The sequence below is a fragment of the Diplotaxodon limnothrissa genome, linkage group LG14 (genome assembly GCF_057381915.1).
Source record: "Diplotaxodon limnothrissa isolate DT_005_m linkage group LG14, D_limnothrissa_male_GT1.1, whole genome shotgun sequence".
Taxonomy (NCBI): Eukaryota; Metazoa; Chordata; class Actinopteri; order Cichliformes; family Cichlidae; genus Diplotaxodon; species Diplotaxodon limnothrissa.
Genome location: NC_140609.1, coordinates 37439929 through 37457919, shown reverse-complemented (window position 1 = coordinate 37457919; position 17991 = coordinate 37439929). Strand labels below are relative to the sequence as shown.

Sequence of the window (17991 nt, the reverse complement as noted above, 5' to 3'; positions counted from 1 at the left end):
GAAATCGTGATAGGTTTTCTTAAAGTCTGTCTAAATGTAAAACTGGAAAATGCTGCTGATGTGAAGATTTCAGTCTTAAAACTTCTTTTAAAGCTCTTTTCAGTAGAATTCTTTACATCAAACCTCTGCAGGTGATTACTTTAGTTTAGTTTTACTAAGTTTTTTAACATTTTCAGTTTGGAAATGAGCTGTTATCTCATTAGAAATGCTAATCTGAACTCTTCGGTCACTGTGTTAGGTAGGCCTGTTCAGCTTCTGATTCATAAAACTATCTATTCAGTCACAATTCATTGCATTGAGGCATGTAGACATGGTCAAGAAAACCAGCTGAAGTTCAAACTGAGCGTCACAAGGGGGAAGAAAGGTGGTTTAAGTGACTTTAAAGGCAGTGTGGTTGCTGGTGACAGACAGATTGGTCTGAGTGTTTCAGAAACTGCCGATCTGCTGGGATTTTCCCACGCAGCCATCTCTAAAGTTCACAGAGTGCAGTCCAAAACAACAGAAGATATGTTGGCAGCAGTTCAATGGGAGAAAATGCCACATGATGCCAGAGATCAGAGGAGAATGATCATACTTGTGACAGTCAGGGCATGCAGGAGAGCATCTCTGAAGCAGCAGAAGACCACACCGTTGCTAATCCTGTCAGCTAAGAACAGGAAACTGAGGCTAAAATTCACACAGGACATGTTGCGTGACCTGATAAGTTTTGTTTTTTGCTAAAATAATCAGACTTGGTGTTACAGACGTGAAAGCGTGGATCCATCTTGTCTTGTATAAACATTTCAGGGTGGAAGTGTAACGGTGTGGGTATCGTCTTGGTGTACTTTGGGCGTCTACATGAGTGTTGTTGTTGACCATAATCCTAAAACTGACCAGTGCATGAGATTAAAACGTGTTTTCCCTGTAATGTGTCATCTTAACTGTTTGACGAGGTTTAAAATATTAATAATAAAAATAAAGGATGCAGATTCCTGTGCATGTTTATGGTGATCAGTTCTGAGTGAAAACCGGCTGATCTGTTGCTTGTTTCTGCCTCTCGCAGCAGGGAACATGCAGCGAGGCTGTGCCTTCCTGTGCTGTGCTTTGGAGTCCAGTGTGGTGCTGCTGCAGTGGTACGAGCCCATGCACAAGTTCATGCTGATTAAGGTACGTGTGTCAAATGTGAATTACTAAGGAAAGCATCCTGTCCTTTCTGTTTTCACTTCTCAGAAGAGCAAAATCAGTGACAGAAACTTGACTTTTACAGCGTTGGCATCCAGCACAAAGTTAAACAAGCCTGCTACTGCATTATACTTTTTTCCCCATCATGCATAGATGCTATTGGTGCTGAAATTTTAATGCTTGATGCACAAATTGTAAGCATTAGGACCCTTAAACACCTCCTGATGTAGCTTCTAGTTGGTTTTATTTGATTTATTTATTGTCTCCAGTTATGTTCAGTTAGTGTAACATGCACAGGATGTAAAGAAGCATTTTAGTATGAAATAATTCAAGCAGTGCCACAGAAAAGTAGGTTTCAGCCACATAAATTCCCCGAACCTGCAGTGAATAAACTGTAAACCTGCTGAGATGGGAAAACCCGTTAACGCCGAAATCTATTGACACGACAAAAACACAAGAAAGATTATGTGATGATCTGAGATGTACCTGAAAGGGTGCCACAGTCATGCTGCTTTTATTAAACGTGTTTCTGTTTTGATTTTATTTTTTTAGTGGGCTGTTAACATTGACAGCAGCTTATAAAATGACTGCCGGCGGTCACACAAAGCTTTTTTATTGTCTCCATTAAATTTATGAGTTAGAGCTGAGGCCTCTAACCATAAAATTGTTATGGTTTGGAGAACAGACTCAGGTGTCCTCGGTTACTCCTTCTGTGTGGCTGAAAGCCTGCAGGTTATAAGTCCTCGAACAAAACACCGTAACGATCTGCTTTGTTAGCCGCTCCTTCAGCCGAGAAGCGAACAGACGTTAAACTCCTGATTTTTTTTTTCTCTTTCATGCTTGTAGCATTTCGACTTCCCTCTGCCCAGCCCTCTGCGGGTGTTTGAGATGGTGGTGGTGCCCCAGCAGGAGTACCCGATGGTGTGTATCGGTGTTTCTCGAGGCTCCAGCCCCAGCCATCCGGTCTATGTAGAATACATTAACCTCAACTCCAACACGTCCTGGTTCACCAACACGGGTCTGGGTAAGCTGACGGCTCGTTATCAGAAACACATCAGTGTTTATCATGAAGTCGTGCTGTTGCTGTTGTTGTTGTTGTTGTTGTTAATGGTGGCGGTGTTTGCTCTTACAGAGAGACCATGTCCAGAAGTAGTCCAAGTAAACCAGCTGGACAATAACTCGCTGCTCGTCCTCTTGGAAAGTAAGTATCACACTAAACTTTGTTGTCTTCAGAAAGAGGCCTGCGTTTGTTGAATTTGAACTCCACACTTTAAAACTTCATTCTTACAGTTCTGACTGCTGCCATGTGGGTGTTTATTAAACCAGCACGATCAAAGTTACTGTCCCTGTGTGTAGTGCACGTGTAATCTTGTCGGGTTTGAAATGTTTACTTGGGTCGGGTGCCATCACTGTGACTACTCCCTGTATTCAAAGTGACTTCGGTGCATCAAGATGCCAATGAAAGGGCAAATAACCAGCAAACAGTCTGTGATTGGTTTGTGATTGAATGGGATCAGGTTGGCATTTAAATCACATCTGTAATATGGAATATATAACTGTAATAAAGCAGCATCAATCAAATCAAACAAAATCACAAATCTGTTGTAAATCAGATACAGAATGACGAAGGCTCTCTGCAACCTTCATTTCAAATGGGATTATAACCAGATACAGCACGTTGAATAAAGATGCTCCCATCTGTGCAAACTGACACAGCTGGATTGCAACTTGTTCATTTTGTTAAAGCGACCAACATGGCAGATAATTCGCCTTTGGAGCCAGTTTTGAGTGGTTGTCTTTCATATTAACCTGTCCGCTCTCTTAAGGAGAGCACTGCTATAATGATGTTATGGTGCCGTGTTGATTCTGACATACTGATAATTTATTTGTCTTAAAAGCTCAGATACAAAGAAATTTTGAGCCTTTCTGAGTTACTTTCAGTCTGACTAACCTGAAAACAGCTCCAGATATTTATTATGTTGCCTAAGGACTATTTTAACTCCTCGTTATGATTTGAGCACCATAATGCTGTCTACCTTCATATTTCCACAAAGATATTCTAACACAAACACTGCCCCTCTCTCCTCCACAGGGTCGGTACAAATAGTTGGTCTTGATGGGGAGTTCAAGAGCGGCAGAACGCAGCACTCTGAGACCATCTTCTCTCAAGATGTTGAATCTATAGGTGAGAGGAAGGAGTGAGACCCTGGTTATGGTGAATTTCGGAGACGCTGAAGGCTCAGCACTGACTCTTGTTTGTCTGTACAGTGTATTTTGATGACACGCTGTTGGCAGTGTGGCGTCACGGCTGGTTGAGGAGAGGAAAAGGTTTCACGGAAATGCTGGAGGAAATCACGGACCACAGGAAGACCCACAGACTCGTGCAGTCCGACAGGTACAGCACGTCCTCGCTTTGAATTTTCTGTGGATAAAAAAAGCACCTGCAGTCTAGACTGTACATAAAGGATGGATGCACCCTAAAGGCACAGCTCAGGGCAGACTGGATTCTACACTGACTCACAGGCGCCACCATGTGGTACAAATGAGCATAACAAGAAAGTACTGCCTGGACCTATTTTAACTGAACTTCAGTTGACGTGTGCGTACATGGATGTTTTGGAGTTCAAGTCCCATCCTGTTGATTTAACTTGCTTTCATTCAGTTTGAAAGGTTTTAAAGTATTATAAACGCAGTTACCTACAATAAGTACTTTATAAATTAAAGCATGCATTCTGCTTATTGGCCAGCAGGTGGTGAGTCTGAGTGTGTTGAAGCTGCTGCTAATTTAATTTGTAATTAATCAGTAAACACTTTCCTGATGTTTATCTTCTCAAATGGTAGTTTCAGGTCTTATTTAATAGAACTTGTGTTTTTTTTGTGCTGATCAGTGTTTGACACGTGACCTTTTCGCCGCAGGATGGTCCTTTTAGAAACTCATCAGAGCGAGGACCCGTCGGGGCTTTCCAACCTCTACGTCCTGGAGATCGCCGAGAACTACGTCATGCTGGCCTGACTCTCCCACACCCTGCTTCTACTGGGACTTAATACAAGAGAGAAAAGACACATTGGGCTTCGACATTTGGATCTGTCATCGTTAAGTTCGATGCGTATAGACGCCTCACTGCCCCAGTATTTTAATTTCTAACCAAAGGAGAGGTAATCTGTCAGAAACAGGTGATGCCATGATGCTGAAAGTTCATTCTGACCTAAGAAGATTTCTGTGTTGTAGCCTTTATCCCTCAACCTCGGGGAGTTTGCTCTTATTTATGCCATTTTCAACTTTGGTTTGTGCGATCCAGAACAAACCAGAGCATCCAGACAGCTGAGAAAACCCTGAAGGAAGGAAGGACCTCCTCTAACACTAAAGAGGAGGGGGGCATCCTTTGTTCTGCCACCGTATTGTTGATCAGAGCAGCAGCAGCTGCCTGAGGGGACTGACACACGGGGCCTCCTGAAGACGCCACAAACAAGCTGAAAGCACTGCTGCTGCTCGCGCTGTGTGTTTAGTGACTTGAGCCTGTATGTCACACTTTTTACTGCTGTTACAGTGTAATAAAATGAGTTAACACAACATGGAAAGCTTTGTTGATTTTGGAGGCGGGTGTTGGGGCGGATGTGTTGACGGAGGGCCACGGCATCTTTAACTGCAGTGATTTCTGTTCTGTGTATCACCGTCATTTGTGCCTGTGATTCTAAGGCAGAATCGTGGGTTTGTTTCAGCACTGACGGGACGCTTTTGCTTTATTTGCAGCATCTATCGCTACCTTTTCTCTCAGTTTATGGTAGAAACGTCTGGAAAGTAATGCAGTTAGGCTCCCAGGCATTCGATATTGCTTTCAAATAATTATCCCTCCTTCCACTTCCTTAACCTCTTATCTATTGAGGTGCGTTAGGGGGCCGAAGCCTATCCCAGCTATCATAGGGTGAGAGGTGAGCGTACAATCTGAACATTTCTCATCCTGTTCCTGCTGAGTCGGCACACACATATGCACATCTACATGTTTCTTCTGGAGAACATTTATCTGGGCTTACTGACTGCAGCAGGAGTCTTCACATAAACACGGGGAAGCTGTGGATGCATCAGCGTAATTTATCCTCTTTAAGAAAATTCCCTTTTATCACCCTCTTAAGTCTCTTAAGCCACGTTGTATTTCTGCAAGGACACAATATCCCCGGATGCCCCCAAACTTTTAAAACACGATCTTATATGAACATATGGCATAAAACACTCAAAGCATATGAGTAAATATAGGCTGTTAATGAAGAAGTACTCGACTACACTGCTCATGGCTTCAGATCGTTTAGGAAGCCTTCTCCTGTGTGCACACAGAGCCAGAGGAGGAGGTGCTGACTGAGAGCACAAATCCATGGTGCTCAGGCACGATAACGTTTTAGTTTGAATTCATAATTCTGATTCAGAATTTAGGAGTTATAAACAGACGCCGAGTGATGTTACAGCAGTTTTCCTTCATAATTCCTCCCATTCTTTCGTGTTTTTATTGGAGGGAACAAATACATCCTCTACATGCTGTCTCCGGTGTCCCTGCTTCATGTGGAATATTTCAAAGCCCTACAGCTGTAAATTATTTCAATTTGTTCCTCGCTGCCTTATGAAGAAGCTCAAGCCATTAGTGCCGGCACAGATTATATTTATTTTTCAGAAATCTATCAAACTGAGTCCAGTTAAGCGTGGATGGAGAACACAGTGATGGTGGTAATGAATGTATATTTATAGATTTACAGCAAACACACTGTCACTTCTATTAGCATCTTCATTTCAGGCCACTGGATTTGTGCATAACAAATCCTTCATTTTAATTAATTTATTCTGATCTGTAATTTTCTTTGTAATTTCAGCAGCTCAGTGTGAGCAGCGACAGCGTCAGGTTTCGGCACTTCTAATGAAGCCTCTCTGCTGGCACTAATCTTTTCCTAAAAAGACGCCGGAGTTATTCTCTGCTGAATTTAAAGGTGCTTCAGAAAAACTCTTGAGGTCCTTTATTCACTGAGGAGGGAGCGTCACACGTCACCGTCAAACATTTGGCTCATTCCAGGAAAACACTTAAGATACTTGATCACAGCCAAACATGGAATTTTGAATTTCATGGCATAAACTTGTTCAGTCTGCAGTGAAATATGAGTTACAAGATCATGTGCTAATTATATGTTATGATGTGAATTTCTTAGATATCTGGGCAGGCTTGTCCCACCCTGTGTCTGTGTGTAGTCAAAGCTAAACAACACAAAAGCATCGTTATTTTATACAAAAATTGCAGTTAAAGTTGAAGAGTGACAGGGTGCTTAACAGGCATGGTTTTGAAAAAACAAAAAACAAAACCGTTATCTGAAGCCACCAAAGAGTTTCTAACAGTAAAAACATTAGAATAAAGGAATTATTCAGAGTAAATGCTGGAATTATACTATGCAATGAATGCCTTTCTTTCTTCATTACTAGCAACAAGCAATATTTTGTGGTGAAACCAATCATCTCCACCTCACACAGCCATGATTCTGCATAATGGGTACTTTTATTTATTTATTGCTCTCAGTATGCTTGTGCTGAAACCTTTGTACGGTTACTTCAGCAGGATTATGATTTTCATATGAAAGTGCTGATACATCTTTCACCCATTCTTACAAACGTCTGGCCACAAACGGTTGATGGGCCCAAGCCAACTTGATTTGACGGTCAGGCTCTTTTGGAATAACTAAAGGAAGCATACGGGACATACTTTATTTGCTAAACCATCTTGTGCTTGTTTCATTCACGTTGGAAATACTGAGCTGAGTTTGGTGGACACCTTCAGCAGCATATCGGAGAAACGGCAGGTGTAACACAGAAAAGTTTACTGTATTGTATGTGTGGTTTAAAGGGCAAGAATTTAAAATATGTAATTAAATTCAATGATTTTCCCTCTTTTGCTTGTGTCTTGGATGGGCACTCAGCCGTGCACTGGCCCCCTACCCAGAAGACCCAGTGGATAATCTGATGTTTCACCACTTTTAAATATAATTTTAAGTAGCAGTGCTACTTTTCATGTAACACACCTGTCAGCACATCATAAGTCTGAATTTATTTCTGATCAAATACTCAGATTTCCAGTGCGCCCCCTTATTCTCGCCCCCTCTGCCCACAAAAATCTTGGAAACGCCCGTGGTCCTGGCCGGTCCACTGGTTGTTAAGTGTTGGGGGTGGGGTGGTTGACTGAGGCTGACGGGGGCTGGATGTCCTCTCTTTGCCCCCCGACCACAGTGGGAGTGCGCAGTGCCAGGCCGGGCCAGCAGCAGCAGCTGACGCACCGTCACACGTACTTTACGCACGCTGGATGAAGGCAGGCAGAGACCCGGCGGAGGAGGATGCTAACACCGGCTCGGTGGGGCTGTCTCCGGGGGTTTATTTAGCAGGCAGTGGGGGTGCCGGTGTAAAATGCAGCGGGGCGGACGGGCTGTGCGGGTCGGCCTTGCTGAGCTCGGCTGCTGCGCCTCATGTTCGCCTCTCACGCATCTCTCCTAGGACTTGTGATTAGCGCGTTTTTGTTTCCAGGTCAGAATCTCCGTTTCCTGTGCGGCGTGTTTGTACTAAAATGGCCGGAGATGGCGGCGCTCTGAAGGATATCAATGAGATTAAGTCCCAGTTCCGGACCAGAGAGGGCTTCTACAAGCTGCTCACCCTCTCAGACTCGCTGCAGCGGGGCGGGCTGCCGCGGGGGCCGTCCGCCGGAGCCACGCTGGGGCCCGGGGCCGGACCGGGTCCGATACCCGGCGGAGGGGTCGGGCTGCTGCAGGGGCCCGGGGCTGCAGCCGCCGCCGCTGCCGCTTCTTCCTCCTCCAATGCCGCAGCCAACTCCTCCCCGGCTGGCTTCCTGCCGCCGGTCCGGGTCTCCATGGTGAAGCTGCAGCCCGAAGACCCGAGCGAGGAGTCGGAGCGGGTGTGCTTCAACATCGGCAGGGAGCTGTATTTCTACACGTACACCAACATCAAGAAGGTGAGGCTGGGGGCGAGTTTAGCCTGGCGTGCTAAGCTGCTAGTGTGATGCTGCTGCTTCGCATTTCGTCATCTTTTCAGGCTCTCCGAGCGGCGGCTGCTGCTGCTGCTGCACCACCACCACAGCTTTCTGCTTGTTATGCAATGCAAAATGGAGCTGCTGCTCATTTGGCTGAATAGGTGGTGAGTGGCGCATCGTGCAAACGGATGCACAGTGTCAGAAGGAGCTGAAGGAGCAGGAAACTGCGAGAAGAAAGGCTCTGACGGCTCTCCATTCACTGCAGCCTTGCTGGGAGCTGAAGCCTGGTCCTTGGCTGGGGCTGCCTGCCAGCGCTCACAGCTGAAGGCTTGTAATTTGGAGGCACACTACGAGATCATTTACTTTCTGCAAAATGTTGCTTTTTAACAACAGAACAATCCAGATGAACCATCACAGGCTCTGCAGCCTCCCTGTCCCCTCATTTACAAGGCCATGTGTCAAAAATAGACTCCATCCAGAGTGGGCTGAATTTGACTATTTTAATCATATTATCTAAAGGGACCCTGCTGTGCTTCATATTTTTGTTACTAGAGCAGCTTTGCATGAATCATTGTTATTCATGTTATCCTAGGCCTTACTGCAGCCCCTCCTCTCTTCCTTTAAACCAGCTTTCTCATGATTGGCTGCCCCTCACAAACAGAAGGTTTGTGACTGCAGGTGGGCGGGGCTTCTGTGCATATAGGGAGCATGTTTAAAGTAGACCTTTTAGTTTTTCTTGTTTAGCATCATATTTTTATTCTTCAGCACTGCTAGGAGAGCTTTGCATGATTCCTATAATCCTTAGTTGTCTTATTCCTGGTATTGGTGCAGCTCCTCTGTTTGTCCTCTGTTGGAAACAAGACACCATCAAAGCCTGCTAGGAGTGACCCTTGACACTCTTGTCCAAACTGAGTGGTTTCTGCCATAGAACAGAATGACTGGGTTTGCATCAAGAGGTCAGTGAGGGTGTTCTGCCTGTGCAGCCACCTGGAAATCGTCCTAGTGGTGATCAGACACGTCTTTATAGATGTGTATGCTAAGGTGTCAAAGCTTGTCATCAAGGGGACAGGAGAGGTTGGTCAGATGTCGTCTTTATTGGGGAAAGTGTTAAAACGGCTTTCTTCTGATTGGCTGCCCCTCTCAAACAGAAGATTTAAACAGCAGGTGGGTGGAGCTGCTGTGTGCCTGATATGACCTGTGAGGCCCTCGGACACTCGCTATTGATTCCAAATAATTATTCTCGACTTTTCCCATTTTCTGCCGAATCAAAACAATTACAGAGCTGATTTTGTCCTCTGTCCTCTTTTGTGTTTGCCTTCCACACACGAGAGGCTGAGGGCACCGAGGTGGTGGTTCTGGTTCACATCAGGACGAGGTTATGTCTTTTGTTTGAGGATGTAATCTCATTAGATGCTCATGCAGCAGCTGTTCACCACTGAAACTTAATCATTTTGACCCTCAAGTGACTAAAATGTCCACGTGCGGTCATTTATAACCCTGTTATTCTTTTTTTAATGTGTATTTATGATGATCACAGCTACAGTTTCCTGTATCTAAGATGCATGCTTTTAGCTGTTATGTCTGTAAGTTTGGTTTTATGCAAACAAACATTGCCAACAAAATTACTTTTATTTCCATAAAACATATTGTTCTTAGTTTTAATAATGCATGTACTGCAGTATGCTCATATCATTTTAATATCAACATTTAAATAACACTAGCAGTGACTCCATAATACTTTGAGGAACAACAAATTCCAATGAAGTCGTCATAGTCGGGCGGATTTTAATCACTTGTTACTCCCGTTTTGTACTCGGACTGAACAAACATCTGGTTTGCACGTGTAGAATATTTCAAATATTTTGTACAGAAAGATCAAAATTTCTGCTGAAGGCAAAGTTGCTACTCTGAGCCTGTTATGTGTGGGTCACCGCAGAACGTCACAATGTAGCGATTCATGTTAGAAAACACACATTTGTACAAAGCTTTCTGTGATCTTTGACACACAAATGGACCAGTTCCTGAAAAAAGTTGTAGAAGTAGATGAATGGTAGGAAACATTTATACAAATAAAAATATCACAACACACATAAATGTATAAATGCCTCCTCAGGCTTAACTTTGACCACTGACAGGTGATTTTTCTCTTCATCATGACACTAAGGGTTTTAGTGACAAAAGACCACATTGTGATGGCTAAACAGCCGGGTCAGAGCATCTCCAAAGCCGCAGCCCTTGTGAGATGTTCCTGGTCCGCAGTGGGGAACCAGCGACAGAGTCACGGGCGGCCAAGGCTCACTGGAGCACAAGGGGAATGAAGGCTGGCCCGTGTGGACGACATATCCACAGACCACTCAGGGGCCCATGCTGACCCCCGTCCAGTGCCGAAAGCACAGAGAAGAGGCACGCAAGAACTAGACAGAAGCTCTGGAACAAGGTGGGACAATCTAATGGATCATGTTTTCTTTTACATCACGTGGACGGATGTGTTTTGCTTACCTGGGGAGCACCTGGCAGCAGGATGCACTGTGAGAAGAAGGCGAGCCAGCAGAGGCTTGTCGTGTGGATGTTACTTTGACACATACCACCTACCTTAGCATTGTTATAGATCTGGGGTGGGGAGCTCAAAGTCTCAGGGCCGTTGTCCTGCAAGTTTTACATATCACCCTGAGTCAACACACCTAACTCGAATGATTAGTTCATTACCAGCCTCTGAAGAACTTCAAGACATGTTGAGGAGGTAATTTAGCCATTTAAATCAGCTGTGCGGCTCAAGGACACATCTAAATCCTGTGTGGCACCGTGAATGCATAAGTTATATTTCAGAACCCATTGAAGGAAAAGAGTGTTTTTGGCATGACAGAAAAAAAGAAAAGTATCATCGCTGAGGGTTTTCCCTGGAGCTGGATCTGCTTCCAGCCTGCAGCACCTCGTGCTTCTTAATGAGAAACGCTAATAACCTGTTTAAAGAAACTACAGGACGCATGTAAACAGCTTCCCCTTCCCCAAAGCGACTCGAGTAGCTTAAGCCCGCTGATCTCCATTGGAGCAGCAGTTTAGTGCATGATGATGATGATCTCTCAAACACAACCTCCTCCAGAGCATTTTAGGTCTGCAGCGTAAGTTTTCACAGAAAGGGAGTCACCTCCATAACCCTGAAAACATTTAGTTACCTCTCTAAGCTGTAGATCTTTGCAGCCCTGCCCTGTTTAACGGATTCTCTCTGTGGTTGGTGATTGTCGGTGAACACAGCGGCCCTGCACAGAAACTTTGCTCCTTCGCTGAGATGGCAAACCCTGATGTGAAAAACGTTCAAATCAAGCTCCACTGCAGCTGCCATGGAAACACTTCAACGTGTGATGATTGGATTGTCAAAAAAAAAAAGAAGGACAGAAACATAAGAATGGGCACAGAAGTGTGATGTTTGTTGTTTTGGTTCTCTGAATGTCGCTGAAACTTTCTCCTCGCTGTTGTCTGCAGGCTGTGGACCTCAGTAAGCCCATAGACAAGAGGATCTACAAGGGGACGCAGCCCACGTGTCACGACTTCAACCAGTACTCGGCCACAGCAGAGAGCGTAGCTCTCATCGTGGGTTTCTCAGCCGGGCAGGTCCAGTATCTCGACCCCATCAAGAAGGAAACCAGTAAACTCTTTAACGAGGAGGTAATAAATCTGTGTCTCGGCTTTAATCTGGGTTTGTTGCAGAGAGCCGACCTGGCAAACAGGCTTGTGGTGTGTGCAGATTATGTGGCAAATTAAAACAAAACAATATGTTCATCAGATCTCAGGGATATAATGAAGGGTGGAGGGCTGAGGCTGGTGTAGCTCTTAATTTTGCAGGACAAAATTATTTTTTTTGAATTAAGTTCAGTTTTTTTTAATTCACATGCAAAGAAACAAATCTGACCAGTCAGACCACTGCATTTGAGCCAAATCTCAGACATGCAGCTAAACGTTCTCTGGGTCAATTGGCTCTCTTGATTTCTCTGCATTCACAGATGTGGCCCCAACTCAGCTCACAACAGCTCAAACTGAGATCTTGAAATATGTAGGAAAAGCTGTCGTAATGTAGCTTCAGCTCCGGGATGAAACCACGAAACTGTCCCTGCTGCTGTGTTCTGATGAGAACTGGATGAGCCCAGCGTCTGTCTCTTCCTTTTCCTGTTTAGAAAAATCAGAATCAGCTCATCATCGCTTGATCTCGACTTCATTTTTTTTCCTAACGTGCATATTTTTGAGGACACTTTCAGGGTGTATATACTTTACACGACAAATTTGCATCTGAAAAGTTCATAATTTCATGTCTGGTTTGTTTGTTTGTTTTTGCAATGTGCTTGGTATGTAAAGGCTTTTATGCTGAAAGAATGGCTGGGTGTATTTCCACCTTAGCCCATTTCCTGTATGTTTTCCTGCCTCTACTGTCAAAAAAATAAAAACTGGGGCGCACTGGCAACTGTGGCTACATGTAGCTTGCCGTCACCAGTGTGTGAATGTGTGTGTGAATGGGTGGATGACTGAATGTGGTGTAAAGCGCTTTGGGGTCCTTAGGGACTAAGTAAAGCGCTGTACAAATACGGACCATTTACCATTGAGTTATAAACCTTACAGCAGCGTTTTGATCAATAGATGCTTTAGATAGACAAGAAAACCATGTGTTCCAGTAATGCAACTGAGTTTTAAATGAGAGGCACAGCTGAATGTCATCGGTACACAGATGATAAAAAATGGCTTTAAAACTACGGAAGGCCAGGACTGCCATAATGAATTAATTAAATACACCATTAAATAATTAATTAAAATTGTAAATAATTAATTAAATAAATATTTGACACATTTAATTAGTTATTTATTTATTTCACATTTTAATTAATTATTATTATTATTAATTAATAAACTCAACAAAACCTAAAACTCATACTTTTCTAATGTCTTTCTCCACCCTTCCTTCCCTCTCACCTTCTCCGTCTGTCCCCACCTCCTTCCTCTTTCACAGAGGTTGATAGACAAATCCAAGGTAACGTGTCTAAAATGGCTTCCCAAGTCGGAGAACCTGTTCCTGGCCTCCCATGCCAGCGGTCACCTCTACCTCTACAACGTGGACCACCCGTGCGGCACCACGGCACCACAGTACTCTCTGTTGCGGCAGGGCGAAGGCTTCGCCGTTTATGCCTGCAAAACCAAGACGCCGCGCAACCCTCTGCTGCGGTGGGCCGTCGGGGAGGGAGGCCTCAACGAGTTTGCGTTCTCCCCAGATGGCGTGCACGTGGCGTGCGTGGGCCAGGACGGATGCCTGCGTGTCTTCCACTTTGATTCGATGGAGCTTCAGGGCGTGATGAAGAGCTACTTTGGTGGGCTGCTCTGTGTGTCGTGGAGCCCAGATGGGAAATATCTCGCCACGGGAGGGGAGGATGATCTGGTTACTGTGTGGTCATTTGCAGAAAGCCGAGTGGTAGCGAGGGGGCACGGCCACAAGTCTTGGGTCAACGTGGTGGCATTCGATCCCTTCACGACTTCCCTGGAAGATGAGGAGCCTATGGAGCTCAGTGGCAGCGAGGAGGACCTCCACCAGGGGGCACAAAATAACTCCATGCACTTTGGGCGGGTTCGAACGAGCAGCACGTTATCCCGCCTTTCTCGGCACAGCTCGAAAGGCGGCGGCTCGCCATCGGTCACTTACCGATTTGGCTCGGTGGGGCAGGACACCCAGTTCTGTTTGTGGGACCTGACGGATGACGTGCTGTACCCGCGCCTGCCGCTGTCCCGCGCCTTTACTAACACTTTTGGGCCTTCGCTGTCCAACTCTGGCAGCGGGGGGATCAACAGCACCTCAGGTGGGGGAGGAAGTGGAGGTGTGGAGGGACATCATCACCCCCCGAACACTAACACCGGCACCTCCAACCCACCCACACTCCCTTTACCGCTTCCTCGCTCCCTTTCGCGCTCCAACTCTTTGCCCCACCCCGCTGTGGCGAACGCCTCCAAAGGCCAGGGCGCCTCAGAGGGCAGTGGGGGGGGAGGAGGAGGGGGAGGGAGCAGCGGTGGAGGAAACAGCACCCCCTTCAGCATCGGCCGCTTCGCCACTCTTTCCCTACAGGAGCGCAAGTCGGATAAGTCCGGCAGCAGCGGGGGCGTGGAGAAGGAGCACAAGCGGTACCACAGCCTGGGCAACATCAGCAAAAGCAACGACAAGATCAATGTGGCGCCGAGGAGCAACCGGCTGGACGCCGCCAAGGTGCTGGGCACTACGCTGTGCCCACGCATGCACGAAGTGCCGCTGCTGGAGCCGCTGGTCTGTAAGAAGATTGCACACGAGAGGCTGACGGTCCTGGTGTTCATGGATGACTGCATCATCACGGCCTGCCAAGAGGGCCTCATCTGTACCTGGGCACGGCCGGGGAAGGCGGTACGTCTCCTGTTAACATTTTTAAGTCATAGTTTTTCTCTCTAGTTGTTTAGTCTCGCAGTCGGTCTTAGATGTTAGAGAATAACTCGCTTCACATGTCTTCATAACTCCAGTCCAACATGGTTTTAATTTACAGTGCAGGGCAAAAACAGAGACTGTTCACAAAGATGGACTAAGCCATCATCACATCATCTTTTATTTTACAGGGTATCATCTAAGCCTTTAATCTGGTGTTTTAAAGCCAGATGGGACCATGTTTGGGTGAGACATCGAAGCTGCTGCAAAGAGTGAACAGCCCAGTTCATGCAGGCATTTCAGCCTCACTCTCGTCCTCATGAATTATGGCACATGCCACCAGGGACATGAAAAACTCAGAACAACCGAAGGCTCAATCAAGGACAGTGCACGCATTGATTTCCCAGTTGCAGATTTTCTACACCTGAAAGCAAACCCTACTTTATCATCTAATTTATTCTAAACAGGATTTAACCTCTTCAGAAGGTTGGAGCAAAGTGTCTTGAACCAATTTGTTAGTCTTAAAAGAGGACAGAGAAACACTGAGTGCTCGTGTATATTTCAAGAAAAGTTGTGATGTATTTCTGAGTAGCCCAAGTCTTGATGCACGCTCAATCTTTCAGGGAAGAAAATCCCAAAGGTTGATTCTGTTCGTCTGGACGTAGCGTTTTTGTGGGAGAAACGATTCGTCACTCATCCAGGTGACTTCTTCAGTCTCAGCTGACTGCAGGTTTCCCCAAATCTTATAAACAGTACATTTGCACAATAACTGAAGCTAGCACCACTGAATGACCAATGGGCTGGAAGGTCAGTTCCTTGATCATTAATATGCAAATTGTCATGATCATTGATCAACAACCACTGATCAATGGCCATGAGTACCATTCACAGAGAGTTGGGGAATGGCTGCAATCACAGCATTGTAAGATGGTGACAGATGTACCCTTAGGCCCCCTCCTCGATTCAGAGATGGTCTTTCCCTTTTCACGTAAATGGCCTCCTTGACTCCGCCCTCAAACCAGCGTTCCTCCCTGTCCAGGATGTTACATCCTCATCATTGAAAGAGTGTCCACTGGCCTGTAGGTGTAAATAGACTGCAGAGTCCTGACGAGGTGGCTCTTCTGTGTTGTGCCATCCGCTTCGCCAGAGGTTGTTTGGTTTCCCCGATGTATAAATCCTGGCAATCCTCTGTTTATGCCAGGGGACCTGATCCTTGGGGTGGACCAATTATTTATTTTTATTTTTTGTTCTGAAAAAATGAAGACGTCACCTGGATGAGCGCCACTCCCACTGAAACTGCTGCGTCCAGACGAACAGAATCAAGTTTTTGGGTAGCCCAAGTAGTGCTAAACACTTAAACAGTAGTATTTATGTGAAACACATTTGTCGTTTCGCCTTCAGCACCAACCATTTTCTTGCATATTTTTCAGAGTTCAGTGGTTTGTTGGAGGTTGTTGAGGTAGCTCATCATCATTGGAGGCTGACTCCCGCCTCTCAGACATGCTTGTCTCATTATTATGTATAGAAGGAAACCTAGCATGGTGTTGCTATAGCAGTGGTGCCCAAAAATGTTCCAGAAGACACTAGCCCCGAGGAGCCTTATGAATTAGTGGAGGTTAGGCCGAACAGACACCTGGAGTCTAAATCTGTCTGTTCTCTGAACTTTAAGGAGCAGGTGTGTTATTAAAAAAGTTGAATGCTAAGAAGTGTGTACATTTGCTGCTGAGATCAAAGATTTGGCAAAGGCAAAAATTAAAAGTACAGTTTGAAAGCGCATCAGCTCTCATTGGAAAAAATTAACCATGCTGGATAGGTGCTCTGATATGGGCTGGGTATGTGGTAGAATAGAATAGCCCTTCATTGTCATTGTAAATACATCAGGAATAGTAAAGACATCAGGAATAAATGGCCAACAGAACAGATATATACTATAATATATTCAAAGCAAGAGAAAGGGAAGCAGTGCAAAAGGACTCTGAGTATTGAGTCCATGTGTGAGAGGCCTGAATGAAGAGGGTTACTCAGACCATGGCTCAGATTGGTGAGTTGGGTGGGCAGGTGTGGGGCGGGGGGTGTTTGTTAACAGTCCGAATGGCTCAGGGGAGGAAGCTGTTAGTGAGTCTGGAGGTGTGTACCTGATTGACCTGACCCCGCAGCAGGTCAAACAGGTGGTGGGGTTTTCTGAGATAGGTTTCGGCTTCACTTCCAGATCCTCCTAAGTCAGGGTCCTGCTGCCTGTCCTGTAGAGGTCTTTGCAGGTCTCCATGGATACGTCTCCCCAGACCGTCACTGACCCACCACCAAACTGGTCGTGCTGAGCGAACCTGCTCTCATCTGTATAAAGCACAACCTCCCATTTCTGGTATTCTATGGCAAATGCCAGTTTGGGCTACAAGGTGCTGGGCAGTGAGCACAGGGCCCACTAGAGGGCGTCGTGTCCTCAGGTCACCCTCATGAAGTCTGTTTCTGATTGCTTGGTCAGAGACATTTACAGCTCTGGCACTGCTCATGCTGTTCCTCCTTTCACTGAGGAGCAGATACTGGTCGTGCTGATGGCTTAAAGACCTTCTGTGGCCTGCCCAGCTTCATAAGCCTCTTTTCCTTTAGTAGCTACTCGGATTGACTCCACGGATCGGCACTATTCGGCTCAGATTGATACTGATCAAATTCAGTACTACCTAATGTGGTTGTCGTCATATCATATCATATTTCATCATATCAACGTGTCTGAGCGTCCCTCGACGTCATTAAAATGTGACACGAATGCTAAAAAGCAGTTGAACAAGAATATACTTGCTGTTGGGTCTGTGGCTTCGTCAAATTCGTGGGAACACGGTGTTGTTTTTTGTAGCCATTTTAAAAATGGCGGTTTTAATTTTCATGAACAACAGACTCTCGAGTGATGCTACTGACCAGCCAATTGGTGGCATGCAGTCTGACGATGTCGCAGTTTAGTACCTGCTTGGATCGCGTGGAAACCCGGCGAGCAGGTACCAGGTACTATGACCTAAACCCTGAAAACCGTGGTGAACCGTGCCGAGTTGATCCAAGTATTCTAATGGAAAAGGAGTTATAGAGTAGTTCATATAAGAAACTGGGACTGATGTGGAGGACCACATCAATAATCTAATAAAGAGATAAAATTAATATTGAACAGAATCGAGTTTAGCGTATTGATAAAACCCTTTAAACAGACACTGGGTCTGGTTTGCCCACTTATTTAATTATCAGTATAATTATGAACCAGGGTAAAGTTCGGTTTGAGTGCAGACAGGAGAGGATTTTCAGTGCGTCTAACTTTGTGTTTTTCTTCTTCTCCCATTCAGAACCTGACAGCACAGAACGGGAACTCTCCGAGCGGCACGGTGGTATAGCTGGAGGGGAAGCTTTGCACTCATCCCTCCATCC

At 45.5% G+C, this 17991-nt stretch overlaps 2 protein-coding genes across 2 annotated transcripts in view; both read left to right on the top strand.

Moving 5' to 3' along the window:
• Positions 1-4174, top strand: part of map4k1 (mitogen-activated protein kinase kinase kinase kinase 1) — a 51575-nt gene extending 47401 nt beyond the window's left edge. The window contains exons 28-33 of the mRNA XM_085370448.1: positions 1043-1146; positions 2008-2185; positions 2294-2362; positions 3254-3346; positions 3430-3556; positions 4078-4174. Of these exons, the coding sequence (XP_085226574.1) occupies positions 1043-1146; positions 2008-2185; positions 2294-2362; positions 3254-3346; positions 3430-3556; positions 4078-4174 (668 nt within the window). The remainder of the gene's footprint in view (positions 1-1042; positions 1147-2007; positions 2186-2293; positions 2363-3253; positions 3347-3429; positions 3557-4077) is intronic.
• Positions 4175-7518: 3344 nt separating this feature from the next.
• On the top strand, positions 7519-17991 carry LOC146619367 (WD repeat-containing protein 20). The gene is made up of 5 exons (XM_085370616.1): positions 7519-7535; positions 7706-8147; positions 11646-11828; positions 13159-14568; positions 17910-17991. Exons 1-5 carry the CDS (start codon positions 7519-7521, stop codon positions 17955-17957), a joined length of 2100 nt encoding a protein of 699 aa, XP_085226742.1. The 3' UTR covers positions 17958-17991.

Bases quoted from the DNA above. Each gene is read 5' to 3' on its own strand.
- LOC146619367 (XM_085370616.1), top strand. The intron at 8,148-11,645 runs GTGAGGCTGGGG...TGTTGTCTGCAG, and splicing joins CGTACACCAACATCAAGAAG to GCTGTGGACCTCAGTAAGCC. The intron at 14,569-17,909 runs GTACGTCTCCTG...TCTCCCATTCAG, and splicing joins GGGCACGGCCGGGGAAGGCG to AACCTGACAGCACAGAACGG.